Source organism: Takifugu flavidus, chromosome 4 (genome assembly GCF_003711565.1).
Source record: "Takifugu flavidus isolate HTHZ2018 chromosome 4, ASM371156v2, whole genome shotgun sequence".
NCBI lineage: Eukaryota > Metazoa > Chordata > Actinopteri > Tetraodontiformes > Tetraodontidae > Takifugu > Takifugu flavidus.
In genome coordinates, this window is record NC_079523.1 from 6,966,185 (window position 1) to 6,991,871 (window position 25,687).

Consider the following 25,687-nt stretch of genomic DNA (forward strand, 5'->3'; position numbering starts at 1 on the left):
CTGATTCAACCCTTTCCTAGTTTTCTATAAGGAAAGGTTATTTTCATATTGAATGGAGCTGCTGTCTTTGTTTAATTATGATATTTTTTAAAAAAAAAATGAAATATCATTATTGTGCATTACAACCTCATTGTTATAGTGCTTTTAAAATATACTAAGTATCTTAAATGCCCCCACTTTCTTCTAAATCTACCATTTCTACCAAATTTACCATTTTTCTCCATATGTGCTCAGTCCTCTGCTCTTTGCTCTCCTCACTTTTGATCCAGCTATAATGGTGCACAAAATTTCATTAGAAAATATGCAGTCAATGCTAAATGAATCTTCATCTCACTCTTACTGATCAATTACGCAGCGAAGGTGTTTGTCATACAAGCATTGTTGTGGACAGTCTGGACACAGATTGACTGTGGTGCAGCCTTCCACTGTAGCCTTTCACTGTAATGGGTTCTACTTTCCCTTGTTATGGCTTGAGCCTTACTCTGTGTGTGAGACTGCCCATGTGACTGTCTTTAGCTAAATTAATTGGACCTGAGTGATTCTGATGGTCAATATATTTATCTGCATATGCAGCTATAGTTGTACACGTCCTTTAGGTAAATTAATAAAAGTACAGGAAATCAATACACAGCAATCTGATAGCTTGTATATTAAAGATAACGCTTTAAATCAAATGGCTGATATACTGATTATAGAATGCAATTTGATTATATTGCTTGTAGTATATAGTTTAAAATTAGCTCTTTGAACCCTCTGTTGCAAAACTAATCCATTTCCTTCCTGCCATTCTATGACTGACAAAATAAATGAACATATCACAGTAAACAAACTTACCAATGCATTATGATGTCTGCAGCAAATATGACATTAATCAAGGAAAACACAGCAAGTCAGTGATCTCCAGCAAGTAAGTTGTAGCATATATGTACATTTCTCAAATAAAAAGTGTCAGAATAAAACAAAAAGTAAGATTCCAGCCTGTTGTTCATGGACATATTGATAAATAGATTATTGTTAATTAAATTCATTACATTTAGAACAATTTATATGACTGGTGTTTACACTGCCTACATTTCCCATCATTCCTTGTGGCAAGAATAACGAAAAACGTGGTAACGTCCCACAGCTCGGAGCCTGTCAACGTTGTGCCAGCAGGGTACACCGACTCTTCCCCTGGTCTGAAAACAGAAAACATGCTGTCTTTCGCTGTGAGACAACTCAAACGGGTAAGGAACGTGATGTTTTTATTTGCTTTGAGTTAATCAAGTGGCGCTGTGGTGTTCGAGTGGTACAGGATCTGGCTGAATGTTTAGCTAGCTTGATGGTGTGTGGGTCTGTACAACAGTAACCGCTTGCCCTACCTATTTGTCCTACCTCGCTTTCGCAACGTGCACGAATGTTACCAAATGCAAAAAATAAGACAGCCCTTTGCAAGCTGTTATTCTATTCGCAATGCATTTTAATCCCATGTGTAGGAGCCAGCAGCCCTTTCTGGCCGTACGCTATGATGCAACAGCGACGGCTCCGTTTCATCATTACACACTCCATATCACCAACTTCTGTTTGAGACCAGCGACGACTAAAACGTTTGAATATTTTAATTCCGGATTGCATTTCATTCATGCAGCGACAGCAGATTGACGGAAGCCACTCTATTTAATGTTATCAATGTAATTGCACCAGTGCTAATGCTTGGTAACAGTATGTAACACAAAATAGGAAACGTCAGTTCAAACAGGGTCCCGCGTCTCTTCTACTTAACAACTGCTGTAATTACAGCAGTTATTTCATTGCAGAATACAAGCTTGCCAAGAAAAAAATATATAAATGTCCTTTAAGAATAGATGTAGAGAAGTTTTGACTCCTGTTGTCCTTAAAAATGACTTTGGAGCACAAGATTCTGGTGCTGCAGTGGGGTCATATAAGGGGGAGTCATTCATTGAAATCATTGAAACTTTAAGTCAATTCTAAACTGGACACGCAGCATGGATGGTGGTCAATGATTATGTTTGTTAAAACTTGTTAAAAGTCAGGCTGCTTCAGTTTGCATGAGTTGGAGGCAGGATAGGGACCTTTGGGAGAGGCTGGACAGAGTGGAGTGGCTGTATGGGAGACACTCAAGACACTTTAATACTTAAAGTTTAGGTGTAGTTTGTGACTAAGACAACTAGGCTATGGTCTTCATGGATCATGTGGCATGTTTACAGACCTCTTTCTTCTATGTTGCATTTAATGTTTGGAGGCTGAACTGATTCACGTGCTTGCATGGTTTTCTTGTTATATGTAATTGGTCAAGCCTGCACTCTTATTGAATTTTTCAATAGATTTCCCTCATGATCTGTATTAAACATTCAGTTATTGTGCTTAATCTCAGATGTTATGTTGCTTTGTATATTAACCGCTGTAATAGATCTTTTCTTTTAAATTGTGGGTGTGTTTTACTCTGAAGTGGTTGTGCAAAGGCCTAGTTTATCCTTTCACAATAAAGTAGAGCTAAAATTTAATTTAGCAAATCATCTGAAATTTATCCATTAAAAGGAATGTTTTCTATATTAATCTAAGGCAATTGATGATGGTTTTCAATTTATACAGGAATAAACTATGTAGGCTTTGCATGGATGTTAGTAGATACTGGCGCCTGACTGCATGGTCAAAAAAGCCATTTTAACACGCTTTAAAAATGAGTATTTGAGTTTTAAAGAATATGTCTCCCAGATATACTTTGATTTTCATGGGAAGATGCGATTAGATTTCTAAATTCTTCTAACAGTATAATGTAATTATTATCACGCACGACAATGAAGTTACTAATAAGTAATAGTAATCCAGAGTTTTCTGTCTTAAGTATAATGTCCCTCAGATATGCTCCTTTCTTTACGCTGAGAACATGTCATTACTTTATATTAATTGTCCTTCCTGTTGCTTAGCATCATCAATGAGTAAAGCATTGTGTTACATCCTGTGTGTGATGAATGGCGGAGTTAAGAAGTGGCTAATATCAGCTATTTATATTTTTTAATATCAGCTATATATGTGTGTGTGTGCGTGTGTGTGTGTGTGTGTGTGTGTGTGTGTGTGTGTGTGTGTGTAAAACTTTAAATGCATGAAAGGGAACCTTAAAAAAAAGGATTTTTTCAATGGTTTACCTTGCAACATACATCTGGGGCCACAGAGGCACCAGCTGTGGTCTCTCTCATATCATCACCGTCACCATTATCATCATCACATGCTTTTGAGCAACGATGCCACGGAGCTGTCGTTCCTCTCCGTACACCTCCCCACGATTGGTTGCTGGCGTCGCTTAAGTTTCAGATTGTCACCCTGACAAACCTTTGACCCAGATCGAGTGGAGTCCCTCATGTGGACCTTCATCCAGATTTCTCAGGCTTGTGTTATCTAGTCTGAACCACAGGGTCATTTGTTACAGACAGGCCTGTTATTAGTCAGTGACAGCGAAGAGGCAAAAGCGTGTCACACTGACTGATGCAGTTCTGTACTCACATCTTTTCTCAACCCTACATATCTTTTTCCCCCCTCCGCTGCCTTCCCTTCTGTTTATCTTTTGTTACCTCTCTGATTGTTGCCGGCTATAGCCACTGATAGACAGCAGTCATCTGTAAAATTGACCTGCCTTAGGAGCTGCCCCAGGAAATGAACAAAAATAATACGGCGCAAGGATTAATGAAATGATTTTCTCTCTCTTTTTTCCTTCTCTGTCATTTGTTTTTGGGCACAGATGTATGACGGGAAAGGTAAACTGCAGGCTGTTACCTTGTCATTGTCACACAGATGCAACACATCTGCCATTATTGTTGCAGCCTGGTTGATGTGGCCTCTTCTGCCTTTTTTCTCACAGCCGAGTTTCATGAAGATCACCTTCAAATGACAGCATCATCTGTTGCCTAAAAATAGTCCCACTTTGACATATTTGGTGCTCATATCTTGGCTCACTCTTGGATCAGCTCATGTTTATTAATTAATCTCCCATAATGATAAGGGAGGGAAGCGGAGAGGCAGACCGCAGGCGCTGACCAGGTTATTGTTTTGTGGCCATACTGATGAGAACAAATACAGCCCAACGCGAGTGCCGCTGCGGCGGGTAAGGTGATATGAAGGGGAGATGACCAGCACGAAGAAAAGAAAAGCCTGTCTGAAGAGACCTCCTTGTCCAGTTTGCAGTCTTCAGTAGCATTTTTATTCTTTGTTTTTTTTTACCCCTCTGCCTTCCCCTGTCTTTGGTGCATTCCAACAAAAATAGACAGTACAGGACAGTTCCTATCAAGATCTAATGACCCGTGTGATTTCTGTAGGAGAAACTGTTTCTTTAAGGGGAGCTCAGCGTGTCTCCCCCGGCCTTCATCACCTCCACTACCCCCGGGGAACCGAGGCCTTAGACCACTAATACCCCTGACAGGATGCTGGGGTAGAGACTGAGTATGACCATTAATGTGCCAGAATCCCCCCCAAATTTACCACTGGCCCTTCTCTGCCACCTTGGAAGCAGATGAAGAGGTGGGGCAGGAAGGGTGGGCCCAACAGTGATGAGGAAGATTAACTATGTGCAAGCTGTTCCAAAGGATAAAGGCTACTGGCTAACGGTTTCCCTTATTCTGCATATTATTTAATCTGTATAAATGAGATGAAATTGATGGCATGTGTATATTTTTCAGAAGAAATCTCAAACAATGTTACATCCCTCTTTTCACAACACATAGTATAAGCATGAATTCTTTTCTTATGGATATCCTCAATCAGTCCCAAGCTTTGTGCTAATTACTTTTTAATGATGCTATTAAAGGGAGGTTGTGTCTCCTACCCTGCCAACACCTGTACCGATGATAACTATAGGTTTCCAGGGCTGGAATTGATCTCAACTTAGAAGCATCATCATATTTTTGATTAAATGATCAGACAAATGAGCTCATTTGGTCTGTGTGCAATCAACCTGGCAGGCAGTTTTTTTTGTGTGTGGTTTTTTTCCTGGCAACTTTTACCTGGCAATCATTTTGGCAGTATTATGACATGCCCTTTGGCAAAAGTGGATGGAATATTTTAGTAAGGCAGGCTCGGGTGGCCTTCCTATCACAAATGGTTTCCAGCCATATCCTGGTAGACGGTAATTGGTCATTATTGCTTCCGTAAAGGTTTTTTTTCCAAATACCCAGCGAGTGGAAAAGGTCCAATATGACTATATATATATTTCAATGAAATTCTTCAAGTACTGGAACCAAAAGAGAACACATTTTACTTTAGAAATAACCCTGCAGTGAATAAAGACGGTGAAGGCAAATATTGGAACAGCTGGATTTTTAGGCAAATGTATTTTACAAAGAATATTTTTTAATAAAGCCTTTAGGTCTCAGACAGACCAGGGAAAAAAAACACTGTCGCTTTATCATAATGTAATATCTTTTTTGAAGGTACCATAGTGAATGATTTGTACTGACACAATGGCAATTAATATTAAAATGTAAATACCGTTCTCCTCCTAGAGCTGCTATTTTTTATATTGTTCTTTATTACTTTTGATGTCCTCAATAGGGAAATAGTTTCTTGCAGCTGAGGATGTATTAGTAAAGAAAATCAACCATGTTATTTCATTTTAAATAGACATTCCTCCCACCTGTAAAACGTAATTAGTCCACATTCTGAGAACCTTCAGTCTGTAACCAAACTATCGTGGACCGATAACACTGACAACCTATACAACATGGATAAATAAATAAATAAACGTTACCGTATTGATTTTTCACCTGCTCATTGACACAAGTAAGCAAAAGCCCAGCGTTTCCTACGTAGGAAACGATGCTGTGTGCAGTTCTGCAGGATGAAATGGTGGAGATGAAAAGTGTTTGAACAGGGAGACAGTGTTGGTTAAAATTGTATGGACTCGTATGATCAAGCGCTGCAGACTTGCACCAGTGGGAGGAGGCGTGATCGTCAACCCCCGTCCAGATTAGATAAGGGCAGAAGTGCTGAATTTGTTCCCCACATGCCTCCTTCAGTACGTTGAGCCTGTAAAAGTCAGCTTCTCAGTATGTAGAAGTGCTGATAGAAGCATAATTAAACAGCCATGCTGATTATTGATATGCAAACACGCCCATTTCTAATTATACCAGCCTGCGTGTCTGAGTGCAGCAGGAACAGAGGAGGGGCGCTTGGAACGTCAGAAAATAAACCTACCATAAAAATATCAAATAATACATATTTTTGTTGTTGTTTTTCCTCTCTCTTGTACCATTTTCCCATCCCTGCTGCTTTCTCTTAGCCACTGTGCCAGCGAGCCCCAATCTGCCTCAGAGTACGTGGTCAGCAGTCCTATGCAGCCACCCACACCATGGAGGACGATCGTCCGTGGACCGGCCAGGAGAGTCTCGCCCAGGACGATCCCGAGATGTGGGATCTGGTGCAGAAGGAGAAGGACAGGCAGCGTCGGGGACTGGAGCTCATTGCATCTGAGGTGAAGTATGCTTCACTCAAAATGAAAGATTTATTCCCACACTTCCCTACAGGAGCAAAGCCTGCAAAGAGCAGAAGCCTCACACTCCACTTATACCCCGGGTCCTTGTGTTTCCCTGTAATAACAGCTTAATTGTAGGGGGAGGGTTGTATCACCATCGTATATGGATCCATTTGGATGCTTTGAGCATGTTATATCAGGTGGCCTTTGTTTGTTTCAGGTGGTGTATTGAAAAGGACCTTTTTGACTTTTTTTCCCCCCTTTTTGTGTTGACCACTGGGTCCAGAACCAGAGCCTGAATTCCTAATAATAATATACCAGTAATATTCAAATGTTGTTGGCTTTTTCACCTGCATCTAACATGACTTAACAAATTAGTATTATGTCAGTTTTTATCTGAGCCCCTTAATAACTATCTAATACCATTCAATATTTATTCTTTTTGCTACCCCTCCTGGTTAGGTAATGTGAAAGTAGATGTTTTCTCTTCGGAGTCGCAGCAGTGTGGGGGTTTTCCTCTCTCCTCCTGTTTTCTCCTCGCCACAGTAGTTGAGCTGTTGGAGTGTATCAGCCTCCTCTACACGGAGCCTGGCTGCTCCAGTGTGCGATAAAACTGATATCTTAATTCTGCCTCTCCAGTACTACGCGGTACAACTGAAGAGAAAATTCCTTGGCATGGAAAGCCCAGGGATTTTTTGTTCTTTTCTACACAAAGACACTTAACAGTCTCTGAGAAGCAAAAATTTTCATATCTTTGCCCTGTTTTCAATGTGACAGACGGAGGAGCAGAAAGCTCTTACTGGAGCTAATATCTGCTCTGATCTCCTTTTGGCTGGCAGGTGAAACATTAGCATAAACACACACAACACACACTACAGCTTGTGTGTCTGTCAGGCCCTGTCAGTGGTCACCGTAATGCTGTCTGCAACTGTGTGTTGCTGTTGCAGATCTTGTTTAGCCTCATTTTCTTCAGAGGGCTGTTGAACATCGATTTTTCAGGATGAGCAAAAGTTCAGACAAAGTTTTTGTTATTATTTTTATGATTGATTATTCCATGAAACAGAAAATGTCCTGTTAAATAAGTGTAGTGTCTTCTGTTTGTGTTATATGTATAAAATATGAAGCATGAAAGAGAGTTTTAAGGAAATAATTACCCCATCCTCATTTCTTTTCCTGGAATATACGTTGCAGAATGATTTTAAAAAAAAAAAAAAAAAAAAATGATGGCATTGCACCATACCATTGTATTTTAGTAGTGTGCAGAAAAGTTTATTACATTATCTTGTATCCCCCAGCAGCGAGGCGATAAGAATTGTGAAGTGCAGAGTGCTAGTCTATGGAAGTCCAGAGGTTCAATACAGTAATGATTGCCTTTAGCTACTGTTGGATTCCTCACTATCACTTAACAGACTTTAATTTGCAGTTCTTGTCCCTTCTGTCCATTCACACCATTGATCTTGTGTGTGTGTGTGTGTGTGTGTGTGTGTGTGTGTGTGTGTGTGTGTGTGTGTGTGTGTGTGTGTGTGTGTGTGTTTGTTTTAACAGAATTTCTGCAGCCGTGCAGCCCTGGAAGCTCTTGGCTCTTGTCTGAACAACAAATACTCTGAAGGCTACCCAGGGAGAAGGTGTGCTTATTCACTTACAACCCAGCAAATTAACACCACTGATATTAAGCGCTTTAGGATATTTGTTCAGATGCATACTCCTGCGTAAAAATCAAACCACACAAGGCACAATCGACAGCCACCATCATGCCAAGAAATATTCACTAGAGGACAGAGGAGGTATTTGATGCCAATACAGTGGGACCTCTACTTACGAACATCTCTGCATGCAAAATTTTCAGGTTACGAAACGTCTCAAGGGACGTCAACATGTACAAGTTTGTGTGTATCCCAGCGTCTTCTTCGTCGTCTTCGGGATTTATTGTGGGTGTTCGTATGTTTGTCCATTAGATGGCGGTGTTTCCACAAGTGTTAATGTTCGTTGCTAGTACGGTAATGACGGCTAATGTAAGATTAGCCTGTAATAAAGTTCATTTTGTTCCTGGAGAAGCCTTGCACTGAATTCCTACATTTATTGTGCAGTAATCTAATTGTAACATGTATTTGTTACATGTTTTGATGCATTTTTATGATTTATAAAAAAATTATGTCTGAATTTTTGGGGGCTTGGAACGGATTAGGGCATTTACATGGAAAACGCGTCTCTACTTACGTAATTTTCAGGTTACGAAACAACTTCCGGAACCAATTAATTTCCTAAGTAGAGGTCCCACTGTAATGTGCATAGCTTGCCTGTTCTGGTTGGTAGGTTTCCGTTTTATTCTTTTAAATTTACCTTCATTTAGCAGAAGTAAAACAGGGAGCTGACATGTTATGAGGCCTTTTATTTTTTTTATCCTGTGAGATTCAGGCCCACCATAAAGTTCTCGCCCTGTTTTACATTCCCTGCCCCCACTTTGACATCGCCAAATCCCACTTGTACTGTTTTATATTTTAATGCAATGAAACAAATGGGGAACCCAGTGAAACGAGCAGTTTGTACAGCAACCATCTGTTTTATCTTTGATCCCTCTGTTCTTATCAATCCCAGCTCTGCTCCACCGGTTTTTAGTTTTCTGTCGTTTCTCTAGATTTTTCTAACAAATGACGACGACTGTAATTATTCATATTCATACATAAGCCTGCTTGGTGTGTGTGTGGGGGGGGGGTCGGGAGTGATAATTAACATACTTGCTTCATCTGCTTTCACACGTGAAGTGATAAACCCAGAGAGAATTAACCCATCAATCTGTAACTTGCCTATGTTAAACTTGCACATACAATATTTTATTCAGATATATTCATTACTTTATGTATTTTAATAGCAAAGACTTGAGGTTGTGTAACACCAGCCACCCCCACCCTCACAGGTACTATGGCGGCGCAGAAGTGGTCGACCAAATTGAGCTGCTGTGTCAGAAACGAGCCCTGCAGGCTTTTGACCTGGACCCGACGCTGTGGGGTGTCAACGTGCAGCCATACTCGGGCTCCCCCGCTAATTTTGCCGTCTACACCGCGGTGCTGAAGCCCCACGACCGAATTATGGGCCTGGACCTGCCTGATGGGGGACAGTGAGTTGTCATTTCAGCTTTCATATTAATACATTAAATATATACATTTTCTATTTAATTTATCTGAGCTTCAATATACATAAGCCATAGTTGTTTGTCTAAATTTGAGTGACTTATTTCTGTCGCCTAATCCTTGTTTTTGCTTTCACAGTCTGACTCATGGCTACATGTCTGATGTAAAGCGGATCTCTGCAACCTCAATCTATTTTGAGTCCATGCCCTACAAGTTAAATGTAAGCAAGGCCCTCTAATATCAAAATACAAGCTCATGCTTAGGAACAGGGACAAGAACAAGGCACCTAGCCCACATACTGTGTGGTAGAGTTTCGTCAGCCTACTCAGTTGTTACTGATATCACTGTTATGTTAAACTGTTAAAACATCACCTGCCTAAATAAGGCAAAAATGAGATCCACGAGTTCAAAAGACTTGCCTGAAGCGCTCAGGAACAGAGGTGTAGCAAGACACAGATCTGTCTTTAAGAGGGTGTGAATTATTTCCATACCCACTGTAAATATGTAATAGTTTAGTCAAACTCAACTTTTTGGTTTGAAGTGCCATTTTAATGCCAACTTTTCATTATGGAACTTATTGTGAACAGTTTTGTGATTGTAATTATTCCACAGATACCCTATACATCATGCTTAGGAATAGTTTTTACTAAATAAATGGTGTATTGAAGCTTAGATGATAAGGTGAGTTCTTTTTTGGGCTTATTTGGAGGATAAAACCAGTTGGCATCATTTAACTTCCTTCCTCACAAGCATGCCAGCCTAATATAGGACTTTGCTGAAGGTGCTTTGGCTGATATTTGGCCTCTTAGTATGCAGCCAACCAGACTCCTCTTCCTTCAGTGGAACTCACTACCAACAATGTTATGAGGATCCCTTGTGACCCGTTTATTTTTTGGGGGGGTGGGGGGGTAGCCAGGAATGATCTTGTAGATATAATCAGTGTATTGCGAGTACCGGTAAAAGTAAAGTACTTTATCCCTGGGATTACAGTTGTGTGGTTTGTGTAGCATCTGATGGATTGCCATCAGAGTTTGCATGTCCAGACCTGCTGATGTATGGGCAGGCCAGACCCCTCTGCGAGAGAGATAATGGGAAATCGACAGGCCGGCCAGAGCCGCTCGCTTTGTCTTCACAATGAGCGGCGTGATGGAGTGAGGGGGCATCCACCGATGTGCTCTGGAGATGGGATATTATCAGATTGCCTAAATAAAGCTTCCCCCTCACCTGTTCTCCCCTCCTTGTGCCATCTTTGCCTTCGTCCTTTATGGTTCTCACTTCAATTTAGCTGTTCTCATTTTTCTCTCCTTCGTGTTTTGATGTTTGAAGAAGTGCAGTTAAGTACAGTCACTCCCTTTTGTATGACGTTGAACAAAGTATGTGTGAAATATTTGTTGAATTGCTCCCCTTAATGAAAGAGAAGGAAAACCCGAGGTTTGATGCGCCGAAGCTCTTCTCAACAGTTGAATATATCAAAGGAAAGTTGAATTAGGATAAGTACAGGTGTATTACTGCAATTGCTCCCTCTTCTTCATCATATGATAGATGGAAATATCGTCCTCATAAATCTCTGCTCTTTTAAGTTATCCGAAGGTCTTAAAACACATCCCCAGCAAAGTGACTTTGAATGAACAAAAATAAAATCTCTGGCTCTTGATCCTCACTTTACATATTTTCCTCCATCATCCCTCACTCCACTTCTATCATCCTCATATTCATCCCTTTTCCCCTACACACTTTCTTCTCTCTTTACTCCACTCAATCTGTTTTCCTCTTCGTTTCTCTGCAGCCGGCAACGGGACTTATAGACTACGACCAGATGGAGATGACAGCCAAGCTGTTCCGGCCCAAGATCATCATTGCTGGCACCAGCGCCTACGCCCGCCTCATTGACTATGCCCGCATCAAGAAGGTGGGCAAGAACTTTCTATCTATTCTCTCCTTTTCTATCTCCTGCTGTCTGTCTCCTTTCGAGCTCCAGGTCCGCTGCTGCTTGTAGTTTTTCTCTCTCGTTCTGTGTTATGGATGTCAGAAAGATATGAATCTCATCCAAGCTTTCTCGCCGAAATGTCACATGCAGCCACTCTTTAGTGATACATCGCACAAGTCCGTCCAATGAATGGCTAAAAAAAACAGAGCTTTCATTTCCAAACTGCTCATCTGATTTATAGGGTTCTCCACACACAGCAGCTCTTTCTTCCTCTCTTGCCTACTCATCCAAACTGGACATGGATTTTCCCACCGCACAGCATCAACTTATGATCACTTGTCAGAGCCGAGAGGAGCTGCCTTTCTCTGTTTTGTTAGGTTCACACACTCATACGCTTCATTTACTCCACAACCTCTGCCCTTTGTAGCAGATATGCTCTTTAGCTTGCACCATCAGATGGAGCATCTGATGGTGCAGATGGAGCTGTGTTTCCATTAAGCACCACAATGTCTTTGTGAGGCCATATTTACCCCCAGCAAGCCTCTGTAGGACTGTTTAGTGTTTCATGGCAGAGTCTGCTCGATCGAGCTCCGCTCCAGGTTTTCATTGCTGTGTTACCAAACCCAGAGTGGCTGCTTCCAGTTTCCCTGCTGGCGTTCATCCGCAAATGCACAACACAAGACTAATGTGCTCTACCCCCTCCAGTCACCGTGCCATCCATCCTTCCTTTTAATCTCATAAACGTGGCGATCTAGATTCGATATGAGAGCACGGGAGATTGTCAGGATAATACATATTTAATCACAGCACTTAAATGATTGCTTAGCACTCATTCTACTCAGAAGTCATTTACATGTCACTGTTTGTGCCATTTACAATAAGTGTTGGCAATGTATGTTTAAGGTTTACCATCAATGTATGGTTAACGTTTATCTAATCAACTAAAAAAGCTCATCATGAAATTGCAATGAGTAAAAAGTTTGCCCAAAAAGATGCAAGCTCACATGCGGTATATCTCTCAGTTAACTTTATCAAAGCCAAAAGTCAAACTTAATCGAGGGTTTATTAATCTGGATGACAATTTAATAAACCCGGGGACTTGCTAGCAGAAAAATAGACCATATTTCTAGTTTTTATAAGCAATGAGTTGCAGGGTTCTTGCCCCATTAATCAAGAGAGCATTTGTATAATGAATCATCAACCGTTATAAATGTGAGTCGCTGCCCTTGTATTGGTCCTGTGAACACTTTTAATTAAAACAAACCAAATATTTAGTCATGATATCATCTATATTGATCACCACAAGGGTCAAGACCAGGTCAGGTCAATAGAAAACAACAGGATAATGACTCAGATAGGCCCAAGGCGCCTGCAGCCAGGACCATCCCTACATTTGAATATAACCTTTTTTACCTTCTGTTAAAAGAGTTTTCAATCTCTCTTCTAGCTCTGCAGCAACATTAATGCCTACATGCTGGCTGACATGGCTCACATCAGTGGTCTGGTGGCAGCTGGAGCTATTCCCTCTCCCTTTGAATATGCTGACCTGGTCACATCTACCACACACAAATCCCTCAGGGGGGCCAGGTAAGACTGAGAGAAATGCCAGCAAAAGCTGACCAGAGCTTCCACGCTGGTGTGACAGCTGAGCGCATGATGTCACTGTAATTAGATTTTAATAAGATGAATATTATTAAGAGGCCGAGATTCATTTTTGGCATTCAGTATATCATATAGGGAAGTTTTTGTCGGGGGAATACTTTTAAATGGTAAGGATTTTTCCACTCAGCAGTTCTCTTTTTTCAGATCTGGCCTCATTTTCTACCGCAAGGGCATCCGCTCTAAGGACAAGAAAGGGAGGGAGATCATGTATGATCTGGAAGACAAGGTAAACTTCTCAGTGTTTCCCTCCCTGCAGGGCGGACCTCACAACCACGGAATCGCTGGCGTGGCTGTGGCACTAAAACAGGTCAGCGCAGCACACAAACTGGATGAAAAGAAACTTTATTTTTACTGATGCAACACTTTATTACCCAGGTCTACTATTTCCTATTAAGAAGTTGATAACTGCTGAATCAAATGTTACAGTGAACCAGAATCCTTGTGCTGGGATGCTTCAGCACAGCCCGACCCAGGGAACTGTTCCCTAAGCTGCTGAGGACATAAATATTTGTTTTTGGTAAACACTGTATAACTTCTCAACCACTTGTTTCATGTGTGTGTATCCAGGCGCAGTCTCCCATGTTTAAGGACTACATTGCCCAAGTATTAAAAAATGCCAAAGCTATGGCCACAGCGCTTATTAGCAAAGGATACACCCTGGTATCAGGTAAACAACTTCTGTATAGCCCAGAGAATCAGTTCTTCCAAAACAAGGCAGAAAGAAATGAAGAAAAATCAGAAGATTGATGTAAAAATGCTAATGTCAGCGTAGGTGTCCTAAAACAAGATAAATAAATGTCACATAAATGTCACTTCCTGGTTGTGTACTTGGGTATTGAGCTGTTAGTTACATCTGGCAGATCTTTCAAATTTGCTTATTTTGTCAAATTGAGCTTTTGTTTGTTTAGAGTCACCGTTAAATTGGTTTTATTAAAGTCTTATTATATAATTTTTCACAGCTCATCCTTTGCTTTGACCTCATAGTGATTAACTCAGATCATTAAACATATTGAGAGAAACTTGTGCAATTAATATAGTTCATATATGCTGTTAGTCAAGCGAAACACACTGTACAAAATGGTGGTTTAGATGATGTTAAATGATGTTTCACTAACTTAAGTTAATGACCAACGATTGATAACAAAGCAAGTTTAGAGCTGCAAGTTGAACTGGGAGTTCCATTAGAAGAAGTCTGAGACTTTCCTCCACCATAACAGATCTCACTTCATGCTGAATATTTCAGGGGGGACTGACAACCACTTGGTCCTTGTGGACCTGCGACCCATGGGCATTGACGGGGCCCGCGCTGAGAGGGTGCTGGAGCTCGCATCGATCACTGCCAATAAGAACACCTGCCCCGGGGACACGAGCGCTCTGACTCCTGGTGGCCTCCGGCTGGGTGAGGAAGAGCTTAACTTTCCCTTACACTTAGCATTTTAAACAAACACGACCAAAAAATGAATCTGATTCTACTGTATTTTCAACCTGCATATAAATACATTTATTTTAAAGTTTGACTCAAGTTTTCCTACAGTTTTGCATTCAGAAAACATTCAGCCACCAATTAAGCCACAAGCAGCGAGCAGATCCTGACTAATTAAGGATGTTTGTGTGTTTTAATAATCTACCAGGAAGTTTAAGGGCTCCACATCTCCAGTGCCACATTTTTAGCACGTGCTTAAGGCGACAGTGTATTCATTAGATCCAGATCTGGTGACCTCACATTGCTGACGATGCGTTGATTAAGTAAATTCATATTTTCCTTAGGTCACAACGCATTCCTCCTAGGGAGGAGGAATATGCAATTAGTTTGACTTTTGAATGTTTTGTGTTCCAGGTGCTCCAGCTCTCACTTCCAGACAGTTCAAAGAGGCAGATTTTGTAAAGGTTGTTGAGTTCATGGATGAGGGCTTCAAGATAGGCTTGGACGTCAAGAAGAAAACCGGTAAGCTGAAATTCAAAAGGCCAAAAAAATCGAAATAATAATTTGTTTGAAGTGGCGGCAATCTTTCTATATTTTCTTCTGTTTTCCCCTCCAGGAAAGCTCCAGGAATTTAAAAACTTCCTTGTTCAGGACCCAGAGACCGTGGCTCGCATTGCTGATCTGCGGCACCGCGTTGAAGCTTTTGCCAGACCATTCCCGATGCCAGGCTTCCACGACCATTAAGCAAGTCGGCGTCGTCTGGGGCCAGAGCAGACCGGTGCCAGAAGGGAGGAGGAGGAGCAGGTTAATGTGGTTTGTGCCAATCAAGATGATGACTCCATTTTATTTTTTTCCTTTTTTACAATCAGGAAAATCATCAATTAGCTATTTGCAGTCTGCTCTGGTAAAAATTTGCCCTCAAAAAGATCTTCTTTTGTACGTGACAGCATTTGACGTCTTTGTATTTGGGGGGATATTCGAGATGACACTCCAAAGTGGCGGGCGTAGGATTAGTTTCTAGAGGAGTCACTAAAGGTCTGAACAATATAGAGTCTTAACTAATGTCACTAATGTATATTCAAATTAAGGTGACATGATGGCTCCCTGCTACCGCCTTCCGCACTAATGTGATACATGGTGAGGGTTTTTTTGATGATGGCGATGATGATAGTTCAAAGTCGGTGGTTAAGTGCAATACTCCTTTTCCTTGAGTTTACTTTGAACATCTCACAGACGCAACTGTCATTATCACTGCATCAGTGAGCAAGTGAGGTGTGTTTATGAACATTCTACTGCACAATTGGGGAAATTCATCTGTTATCCTCACATTAAACAAATCTGTGGTACTGAACCCCTTCAATAGATCTTGTGTTCATATTAACCTTTGGTAGCCAAATCAACAGATGCAGTATTTTACTACCATATTCACGTCAGAGCAGCTTCAGTCGAACTTTCTTTTAACAGATTTTTATTGTTAACGATGTATCTTGGCTAATAAAATAGTTCCAAAAACCTTCTTTGTCTGATCATTGCAAAATCCAAAATCTAATTTAACTTTTAACTTAGTACCCACTGCAAGAAGCTACAGTTCTAAAAACATGGGGGGTATATCTAATTCCTAAATGAAGCAATAATGCAAAAATGGAAATGAAACATATGGTTAAAGCAGCACAGTTTGCGTTGTTCTCAGCAACAAAGTTGCTTTGGCAGAGAAGGCTGGTTGTCCTTCCAAATCTAGCTTCATCCTGATCAATGGAATTTATATGAGGAATGGATTTCAATCCAATACGGAAAAACCAAACAATCTGGAACCTTCTCGGCTGCAGTGTGTGTTACTGAAGAGCAGTGATGAAGTGCTCTTTGGCAGCCATTGTCATAATTGTAGATAGTTTTACCATCTGGTGCGATTCCTCAACGCGCTGATCATAGATCAAACGCTCTCGGTTAGTGTGATGTGAGGCAATAATAAAATTAATGTCTTTTAGTTGTTGATGTGACAATAAATCACATCGGTGTAATGAGCAGACGAATAAATGGGGACGTCAGTGGCGTGATAATTAGACGTGTATCTTCAGATGTGAGCGATCTGCAGGTGTGCAAACGAACTTGGGGAAACTTGAGGATGTGTGTGTGGATGAGACACGCAGCCGGAGTCACACAGTCCCATAATAGTCCCAGCCTGACTACTGTGATGCAGTTATTCCTAGCCCTCATTGAAGCCTGCGGCAGCTACTGACACGTGCGTTCATAAATCTTTGGCTGACCGATGATTTGCTACTGTAAACAGTAGGAATAATAAAGTGTATAACTAATATAATATAAATAAGTGATATGCTGCGGAAAATGAAAGATACAAAGTAATAATTCTGTTTTGGAGCATTATATACATGTAAATCAGGATATTATAACTTATAATTTGACCCAGATGTAGACTTAAGGTTAAAGATCGTTAGAGGGGTCAGATCTGGTGACATCTAGTGGTTAGAGCAAAGATCACACGTACCTGCTGTCGCTTTCCGAGGATGATGGAGAATAATTTTTCACAAATGTTTCCAGTGCAGGGGTTCCTTTTCTGTAGCTATATGTAGAAATAAGCCTAAATTAGACATTGAGATTTTATGTGATTATGGCTGATGAGAAATAGAAATTTGAATGATTGAAATCACAGCAAAATACAGGAAGGCATCATAATTTGTATAAAACCTTCTACCCAAGTAAATGAAAACCAGCGATTAGTGTTCTAAGATTGTATTATATTATATTCACTCTCTGATAAGAGATTATTTAAAAAGCTTTTAAATTTAAAGGTGAAGATGTTGCAGGATAAGCTCAGAGTTGGGGTCAGAATTAGACTGAATTAATGACTGGAAATCAGTTTAAACACCCATGAACGACAAGTGTCACTGAGTAAGAGTCCCCATCTTAGTGCGTACAATTGTGGCTGCATCTTAACACATTAGCCGTGTTTTCCTACATTTACCTCCAACAGTTTCCCTTAAATAAACATATTGTCGCACCGGCAGTAAACCTGCTGCAGCAGACAATAATTGAAACATTCTTTGCGCCTAAAGCGATAACGGGATCCTCGGAACCAGACTGCCGACGCAGCATAATTCTTTGTCCTGCTTTTGGCACTGTGGGAGCCATTTTCACACTTTACTTTATAAATATGCCACTGGTACATTCAGGAATTCCTATAGGCAGGGTGCTACTTTGTACTTTGACATATTTTTGGCAGGATGTTCCCTCTGCTGCTGCGTTTAGGAGCGGCTCTCCTATCTTCATGTTTGTTTTTTATTGGTCAGCTCAGCACACTTTAAAAGGAAAAGTTTGGATAGTTCTGTGCACCGTTGAAATGCGTGGAATGTTTTTTGGCTGCTGTGATATTTTTGTTTGCACATTGGTTACGTGATGAGAAAGCTGACAGATATTGTACACAAATTCTCATGTTTGCAGACACAGTGGGCAGTTTGCCTGACTGTTCTCTCCAGATCCTCGTTTCCTCCCACAGTCCAAACACACATTAGCTTGACGGGCGTCTCCAAACTGCTCGTCGGTGTGAGTGTGAGTCAAAGGTGAGTGTGCACTGAGGAGACCGCCATGTTGATCGTATGTCTTTCCTTAACTTCCATCCCAACAGGTTTTATTTGCCTCAATATTTCGTCCGTATTTTAAGCCTTTTGCTTTCCTCTTTGAAGGGCGTGTGTCCGAATAAACTATTGATTGACCTTTTGTGCGCCTTTTTCTCGACCTGTGGTCAGAGGTCTTGCTGTCTTTCTTTTTTCTTTGCGTATCCTGAAAGCGGCGTGCAACCTCTCCTTTGCGCTGCGCCGTTTTGGCGTTGGGGACAAACGCTTTGATTTCCCTCCTCTACCTCTGGGAGAGGCAACATTCAAGGATGAAAGGCCCGATATCTTTAGCGGATCAGTGTGGCTGCCCAGGGCCTCGCGTCAACAGCCGCTGCTGCCATCGTTACGTCCTGTTTTGCACCATGTCCTATTTACTTATTTATTCAACCCCCACCACCCCCCGCCCACCGCTCACTTCTTATCTGGCCCATTAAAATTAATCTCCAGCTAAAAATACCTACTCTGGCTCATCAGAGGGGACGTAATCGGGGGGGGGGGGGGGGGCTCGCCACTCTCGCTGACAAGTGTGTTTGACGAAAGTCCCTCTCTTAAAGACTTAAACAAACACTGTGTTCGTGTGTCTGTCTCTGGGTGTTTGCCTGTCGGATGACCACGCTGGACGTCCAGCACGAGGACGCAAAGCCGAATGAAATCAGACAAGCAAAACATGTGAGCAGAGACGAGTTTAGTCAAGAAAACACACCGGGAAGCAAAAGCACAGCGATGGAGGCGGGCGTCAGCGTCAGCAGGTTGATGGCGAGCGGCTGGTCGGTCTGCGTCACCCTCATCCCTTTAGCGCACGAGAGCAATGCAATCACAACAAGCTCCGAGGCTTGGACAATAACTGTCGTACCCCCCACCCCCCGGCGAGTGTGACCTTGTGATTATGCCCCCAGTGTGATGCTTTGGCCCAACTGATTACCTGTCAGTAGGTTTCGTGCATCTTTCTCAAACACACACACACACACACACACACAGGCAGGTCCACAGCACAGTCGCGGGAACAATAGTGCTGCCTTTAAAGAAACACACATAAATGGGAGCATACAGACCAGAGCCCTGATTGTCTATCAAGGGTGTATTAAGGGGTCTCGGGGGTCAGGAGCTGAGACAGTTTCAGTGCCACCAGGACGAGACTTCATATCGCTCGTTGGTGTAAGTGCAGGTGCGCTCGTCATCTAACCAACTGTTGGGACACTGTCTCAGGATCTAGTGAGACCTCCCCGCCTTTTAAATGGAAATGATGTTTCGGTTTTTACGTGATTTGTGTCTTCGGATTGCATCTGCCTGGGACTGGAAACTGGTTTAAACGAGCTCTGTGACCCGCCCAAATATTCATCTCTGATGATTGATTTCTATTTCGGGCCTCTTCGGCTGCAGCTCCCTGGCTCAGCGTGTGCGCGCGTGTGACTCGCTTGTCTCAGCAGTCGCCGTGTGATGTGCCCAATAAATAATGTTTCTTCTCCCTTTGGAAATGTTTAGCAAGAGTTTCGATTTGGTGGGTTCAGATATATAATTCTGATGGTTGTGACGAGTTCCATTCTTCCTCATTTTGATGAATTCTACCACTTTAGGGTTCATTGATACAAATCGGAGCTACTTAAGCCGGTGCTTCGATATTGGGGTCCTCGGGCGGATCAGAGGATCAAAGTGGTTTCTGCATTATACCAACACATCAACATGGGAGCAGATCCAACAACATGCCGTTTGTGTCACAACCTGATCCCTGGGTCGTCCCGCATGTTCTCTCCTGGATTTTGTCCTCTACCAAGCAGGCTGGAGACGTCCTAGAGACGTCGCTCTCACCCACCGGACATAATAACTCAAGACCTGGAGTCCCGTAATGTGAGTCTGGAAGGACTGACCCAGTTGGAGAAGACAGATCAACATGGGAGGGCAAGAGAGGCAAGAGAGGCAAGAGGGGCAAGGAAATCTGACTCCTCTCCTCTCCTCTCCTCTCCTCTCCTCTCCTCTCCTCTCCTCTCCTCTCCTCTCCTCTCCTCAGCTGTATTCCACGTAGACCTTTTCCTCATTGACCTATTACGTCATCAAACAAAACTGTAGCGTATCACCTATAAATCTCTGTCCTTATATATAGATGCTGTATGAATCCCTAAAGCATGTAAACATCCATGTACAGAATATAAAAAGATTTCCCTATAATTAGAGTATCTTTATTCAGGCTGTCACTCATAGATTTAATCTGCTTAATCTCAGGGCAGTTGTGGATTAGTCACGATTAATCCCAATTCAAAAATGTGCTGATCATTTCCAATTCCCTCTATTTATTATTTTAAGAGAGATAAAGAAAGGCGAAGGCACACATTTTTATTCAGACATCACCCCAGGAGTTGAAGCACCTACTTGCACATGGTTGGCATTGGGATTGGATGTCAACCTTGCACTCCAGTGAAATGAAAACTCCCGCCTGCAGTGTGCACAGATTACTACGTCCTTATTAACAGGCCCCTCTTTGAGTGGGCCACGCATTGATTTGCTTGATTTTTTTTTTTTTTCATGCCACTCTGCTCAGCTCCCTGACAGCTGCATCATTAGCATGACAGGCATGGTTTAATATTTTTAAAGAATAATAACTCTGTGGCCCATCAAGGATAAAAGTTAAGACCCCCGGAGCTTTGAGTAACCTTCTTTTCACTTAGTTTTAGATTCTCCAAACACCTGAGTCCTGGGGGAAATATGGAGGTCTTTAGATCCAAACCCCTGCTTCAGGGAGATCTTGAAACTTTTTAAACTTTAGGCTGCATTGTTGTTAAAATAATGTTAATAATACCTAAATAATCAGTAAAATGATGCTTAGAGCTCTCTTTTGTCAGTATTTTGATGGTTCTTGCTTTAATGGAGCTTTAAGCAGCAGCAGATATTTCATCCTCTAAATAATCACGCAGCAACGTACGAGCTTTCTGCTGTAACTTTAATGAGATTTATTAGAGTCTTAATTCACAAAGACAGTTCCCATCACCGGAGCAACAGCAGGAGGTGATGGTGCCAGTGCTCGACTGGAGGACTTTTAGAAGTCAGGACCTTGTTTCTTCAGGTTCTTGTAGTCCGCATTGATGGCCACAAACTGTGGAAGACAGAGGGAATACATTAAAATCCCCTCTTCTTAAATGAAACTGACTAGAGTCCTCTTTAGGAGTATCACAGAGAGAACAGAGAAGAGTGGCCGATCACCTAGCAAAACTACAGGGGAAATGTAAAATAATCTTTAATATTCATATTTTTTTAAATCCTCCAGTCATCAACACTCTACTTCTCTGGCCTCTCTCTCTCCTCCTCCCTCCCATTATCAACATTGTTTGGACTTCGGTGGAATTTTGATGCGCGACCTTTGCTTTGCCATTGAGAATTAAACATGCCGTGTCCTGACCTTTTGTCTGCAGCGACTTTCATTCTGCCGGTAGCCGACGTGGCCTTGAAACCCTCTATAAACACTCTTTTCTATGAAAAACACATCACTCAGACATCCTCTACTGGGACTCATCACTTAGTTGTTTTTCTGCTCCATTTTGGGTCAGCATTGATCATGTTTTTATTAGAATGCCTGTGGCCCTGTTCGACGGGAAAGTCAAATTATTGTCAACCAAAAATAAAAAGGAAGCGACCAGCGCCCTCTGCATTGATTTGTTTGGGAAAAATGCTCTGGCTTTCTGTCTGTGTTTGGTCAGATGTACAGAAATCCTGGGATGCGGTCGTGTTGATCTGACATCACTCTGGCTGGGCTGTCCTGTCCTGTTTTTCTAAGCTGGTGACAGCTGTGAGTTTTCAGTGACTCTGTGACGCGGCGCCATTTTTTCCCTGGCAGGCGCGTTTGGGATGAGCAGACTTTTGCAGCTCTCCTGTGTTTGAGTGGGAATGAATCACCTTGTACTGGTAGGTCGGATCGAGCTGGTTCCAGGGTTCTGGGTTGTTCTTCTTGTCCCAGAGGCTGTAAATGCAATAAGATCCAGGACACCCACCATGAAAGGGGGTGGGGGGGACAAAAATGACAGGAGATTAGTTTAAAAAGGTGGCATAAAATGTGGAGAAGGGAGATGTTGGACGGGAACAGTGGAGACAAAACAAGATAAAATAGAGAGACGTTTGGTGGAAGAAAGGTAATTATGGGATGGAGTGAATTTAGCCCAGTGATTTGGCAAGGATTCAGATCATTAACCAAAGTCTGGATTTAACGGTGGTGGTCCATCTCTCCTCCTCTCCCTCTGGCAGAACATCACCATTGCCAAATCACAAACAAAGAGGGAGCTATAGTGGAGAGAGAGACCCAGCGACCAGAGCGCACAACTGCAGCTGGTGCTGAGGTCAGGCATTACAGCCGAGCCTCCCAACAAGTGCTTCTGTGCAGCCGGAAATAGCACGCAGTGTTTATTCACCGCCGCTGGTTTCTGGGTTGTTGGGAAAGCTTCTAGATCTAAGTAAAGCTGAGGCAAAAAGCCAACAAAAACAGCCAAAAGTTCTAAAACCTGAATGGAAATAACAAGAAAGCTGTACTTTGGTGAACCAGGATGCTTCAGTGCTTTTACCTGCTGTTTTCAAAATGTGCAGCACAGATCAGTGCTGATTGGATTCGTGAAACTCATCACGTGGAATCATGTGTACTCACACTCTCTAATATGCAGAGATGATTCACCACTGGGAGAAAAAATACTGTTTAACCAAGTGAACAAACAACCCTGCTCTTCTACTTCCTCTTCTTCTTCCTACTAATACTCTCTAATGCAAAAGAGAAAAGCATCTCAAGCGCCCTCCGGTGGCGGGCTGCATCTAGCCTTCATTCCTGGGAATATCACTGGTGGCAAAAAATGAAACTATGGAGAGGAGCAGAGGGCAGAATACCAAAATATTTCCCTTTTTCTGTCATATGTTAACAAAGTCACCATGGACACATCAGTCAAAAGAGGCTCCTCTATCTTCAGGTGTCAAACGGGAGACATTGTGAACACCCTTACGTGACATGCGGTCCTCTTGCCAGGCGGATCAGATAAAGGGTGGCCCCTGTGATGCCCAGAGTCATGAAGAAAAACTGAGGAATTAACTGAGGAGAGGAGAGATGAATGACGCTCAGAAACATATGATGGTAAACAAATCAAATCATCCCATCGAGTGGTTGACTGTGATATTTATTCTGAATAAAATACTAATGCAGAATACACACACGCACGCACACACACACAAACAAACAGGTAGTTGTTATTCCTGTTTTTCCTCATCCCGCTCTCCTTCATATGTATGAGGCCCAGGCCATGTGTGAGGCGGCTCCCTGTCAGCCTGGGTTGAATGGGCAAGGACACGAGTGCTGCCGCGTCTCTGCGTGTGCCAGCCTCTCCTCAAAACTGAAGCTGTCAGAATGAGCGACAGCATCTCCCACACAGACACACACACACAAACACACACGCAAACACATTTTCTAAGCTGATGATGACGGGATTTAAATAGAAGAGCACATCAGGATACGGGGGAATAATGCGATATGTCATCTTAAACAGTCGGAGCTTCGTGTCTGACTGCGTTGCAACTGTTTATCAAAGCTGCACTGCCATACGTGTCCGCTTTACCGTGTGTGAGTGTACGTGTGATGGACGGCGGGGGAGAGGGGGAAGCAGAGGGACTCGCACTCCTGGCTAACAGCTGTTCGCACCACACTTAGTTAAACTGTAAAGAGATGACAGTTTGATGTGGTTGAGCTGACGGATGTCTCTGCTCAGCTGTATCTGGACATCTGTCTTCTGTCTGATTGCCTTGTCGTTGATTAAGCGAACGTCTGATATTCGCCACGCTGAAACTGTGCAGAGATTGATGAAGGAAACGCGCCTCCCTCAGCCGCTATTCTCAAAGCACAGCACATCATTTTCATATAGCTGAAGCTGCAAATAAAAGCTGGTTTATCGCGGGATGCATGAGTGGGGGAGCTGCGGCGCTGCGATCGCTGTCACCTCGCAGCAAGATGGTTCTGGGCGCTCCGTTCAGCCTGTCAGCTCTGGAGGTGGTTTTTGACCTCAGAGCTTGATCTGTGATCTGCATTATCAGCTTTAAGAGACCTTATAGAGACACTGTGTGTCTGTCCAGATCGTGTCCAAATGACCTGAACAGACTCCAGTCAAGGTGGAAAATCTGCTGACAGATGATTAGAATGAAGCTAAATTTCTGTATCATAGTAAAAGGGCAGAATACTTTCATTCAGTTAGCTAAAAAGATGAGTTCCCCTGGTCATTCTGAGGATTGAGTAAATAATCTAAGCTTCTTTGAATAATATATTCAAATGGCGTCGCTGTATGCATTTAAACACCGACGAAATAGTCTGACGTGACTGCATCAGCTTTCACTGCACACACACGCACGCATGCACTCACCGAGGCCTGTGGTCAGAGAGCTTGTGCGTTCATACAGCAGAGTGTTTCACCTTATAGTGTCCGGCCTGACTGATGGAGGAAGTGTTTTATTCGTGCTGGGGTTCGATACTGTTGTTGCCCTCATTACTGGTCTGGTAAACTGCCAAACCAGCTCTGTCAGTCCCTGAATGTGGGTCATCCTCAGTTAAACTGAGATGATGAATACAGAATAGCAGAGACTTCTTCATTGTCTTCCATTTCCTTTCATTCTATATGTGATCAGAACCTTGATGATTCAAAATTATGTTCTAAAGTCTCAAGGTGTACTTGTTTTAAGCCTAATCCCTCAAGATGACAAGAAGTTTAAGCTTTTAAAGTTGTTTCAAAAGAAAAAAAGGGTTCGGCATTGCTGGCTGGAGCCATTATTGACAGTTATTATGAGCTCAGTTTGTATTCTCTATTAGTATTTCTAGACAGCATCAATATGTTCAGCTGAGAGCTTGTTGACAGTCATAACTAACAATTGGAGCGGTCAACAGAAAGTATGATCCAACCTACCCCTGGATGTTTCTTTGCATGCTGAAGCATGAGCTTAATCATCTTCACTGCTCTTCCCAGAGGCTGAAAACAGAACTATAGTTGGTTACGCGTCCATGCGAGCGGATCTGTGCTTGCTGAAGTACAGCAGTGAAACTTGGTGCCAGTCTCACCCTGCCTCCCCTCTGCCGCTTTCTCTTGCCCCCATTGGATGAATGAGAGGGTCAGAGGGGAGCGGGAGAAGGGGGAGAACGGGTGAGACAGTGCTAATCCTCATAATCACATCTGTTGAGGACGCTGTCTGTTTCCACTGGGTACTTGTTGTCCTAAAGCGCCTCGTTGCGCAACTATTTGGGCGAAAGTGCTTGAAGTAAAGTAATATTATTATTTTCACCACAGATTGGAGAAAATTTGACAGACATTGCTGCCTAAAATGCACAGCTTCCTCTACCAATGACCTTATTTTATAGGCTAATCTAGATTTTTATCACTGCAGGTGTACATGCAGTCATTTCCCTGATAGATTCATGTCGTGTGGTCATTTCTGGATATCCACGTGCTGGTTTTAGATACT

General features: G+C 42.4%; 2 protein-coding genes across 2 annotated transcripts; one reads left to right on the forward strand and one right to left on the reverse strand.

Annotated features, from left to right (window-relative positions):
• Positions 1-1,073: 1,073 nt before the first annotated feature.
• Positions 1,074-16,114, forward strand: shmt2 (serine hydroxymethyltransferase 2 (mitochondrial)). The gene is made up of 12 exons (XM_057030451.1): positions 1,074-1,226; positions 6,269-6,460; positions 8,006-8,085; positions 9,375-9,575; positions 9,727-9,808; positions 11,375-11,497; positions 12,963-13,102; positions 13,322-13,484; positions 13,745-13,844; positions 14,421-14,576; positions 15,015-15,122; positions 15,217-16,114. Exons 1-12 carry the CDS (start codon positions 1,194-1,196, stop codon positions 15,342-15,344), a joined length of 1,506 nt encoding a protein of 501 aa, XP_056886431.1. The 5' UTR covers positions 1,074-1,193; the 3' UTR covers positions 15,345-16,114.
• Positions 16,115-21,140: 5,026 nt separating this feature from the next.
• On the reverse strand, positions 21,141-25,314 carry LOC130524631 (cytochrome c oxidase subunit NDUFA4). Its single transcript, XM_057030913.1, has 4 exons — positions 25,135-25,314; positions 23,197-23,282; positions 22,112-22,175; positions 21,141-21,314 (listed from the first exon to the last, which is right to left on the reverse strand). Exons 1-4 carry the CDS (start codon positions 25,174-25,176, stop codon positions 21,258-21,260), a joined length of 249 nt encoding a protein of 82 aa, XP_056886893.1. The 5' UTR covers positions 25,177-25,314; the 3' UTR covers positions 21,141-21,257.
• Between the last annotated feature and the right edge of the window lie 373 nt (positions 25,315-25,687).

Bases quoted from the DNA above. Each gene is read 5' to 3' on its own strand.
- shmt2 (XM_057030451.1), top strand. From the start codon at position 1,194: ATGCTGTCTTTCGCTGTGAGACAACTCAAACGG. The intron at 6,461-8,005 runs GTGAAGTATGCT...TTGTTTTAACAG, and splicing joins TGGAGCTCATTGCATCTGAG to AATTTCTGCAGCCGTGCAGC. The intron at 8,086-9,374 runs GTGTGCTTATTC...CCACCCTCACAG, and splicing joins GAAGGCTACCCAGGGAGAAG to GTACTATGGCGGCGCAGAAG.
- LOC130524631 (XM_057030913.1), bottom strand. From the start codon at position 25,176: ATGATTAAGCTCATGCTTCAGCATGCAAAGAAACATCCAGGG. The intron at 22,176-23,196 runs GTAAGGGTGTTC...TTGCATTTACAG, and splicing joins GCAAGAGGACCGCATGTCAC to CCTCTGGGACAAGAAGAACA. The intron at 21,315-22,111 runs GTGATTCATTCC...TGTCTTCCACAG, and splicing joins ATCCGACCTACCAGTACAAG to TTTGTGGCCATCAATGCGGA.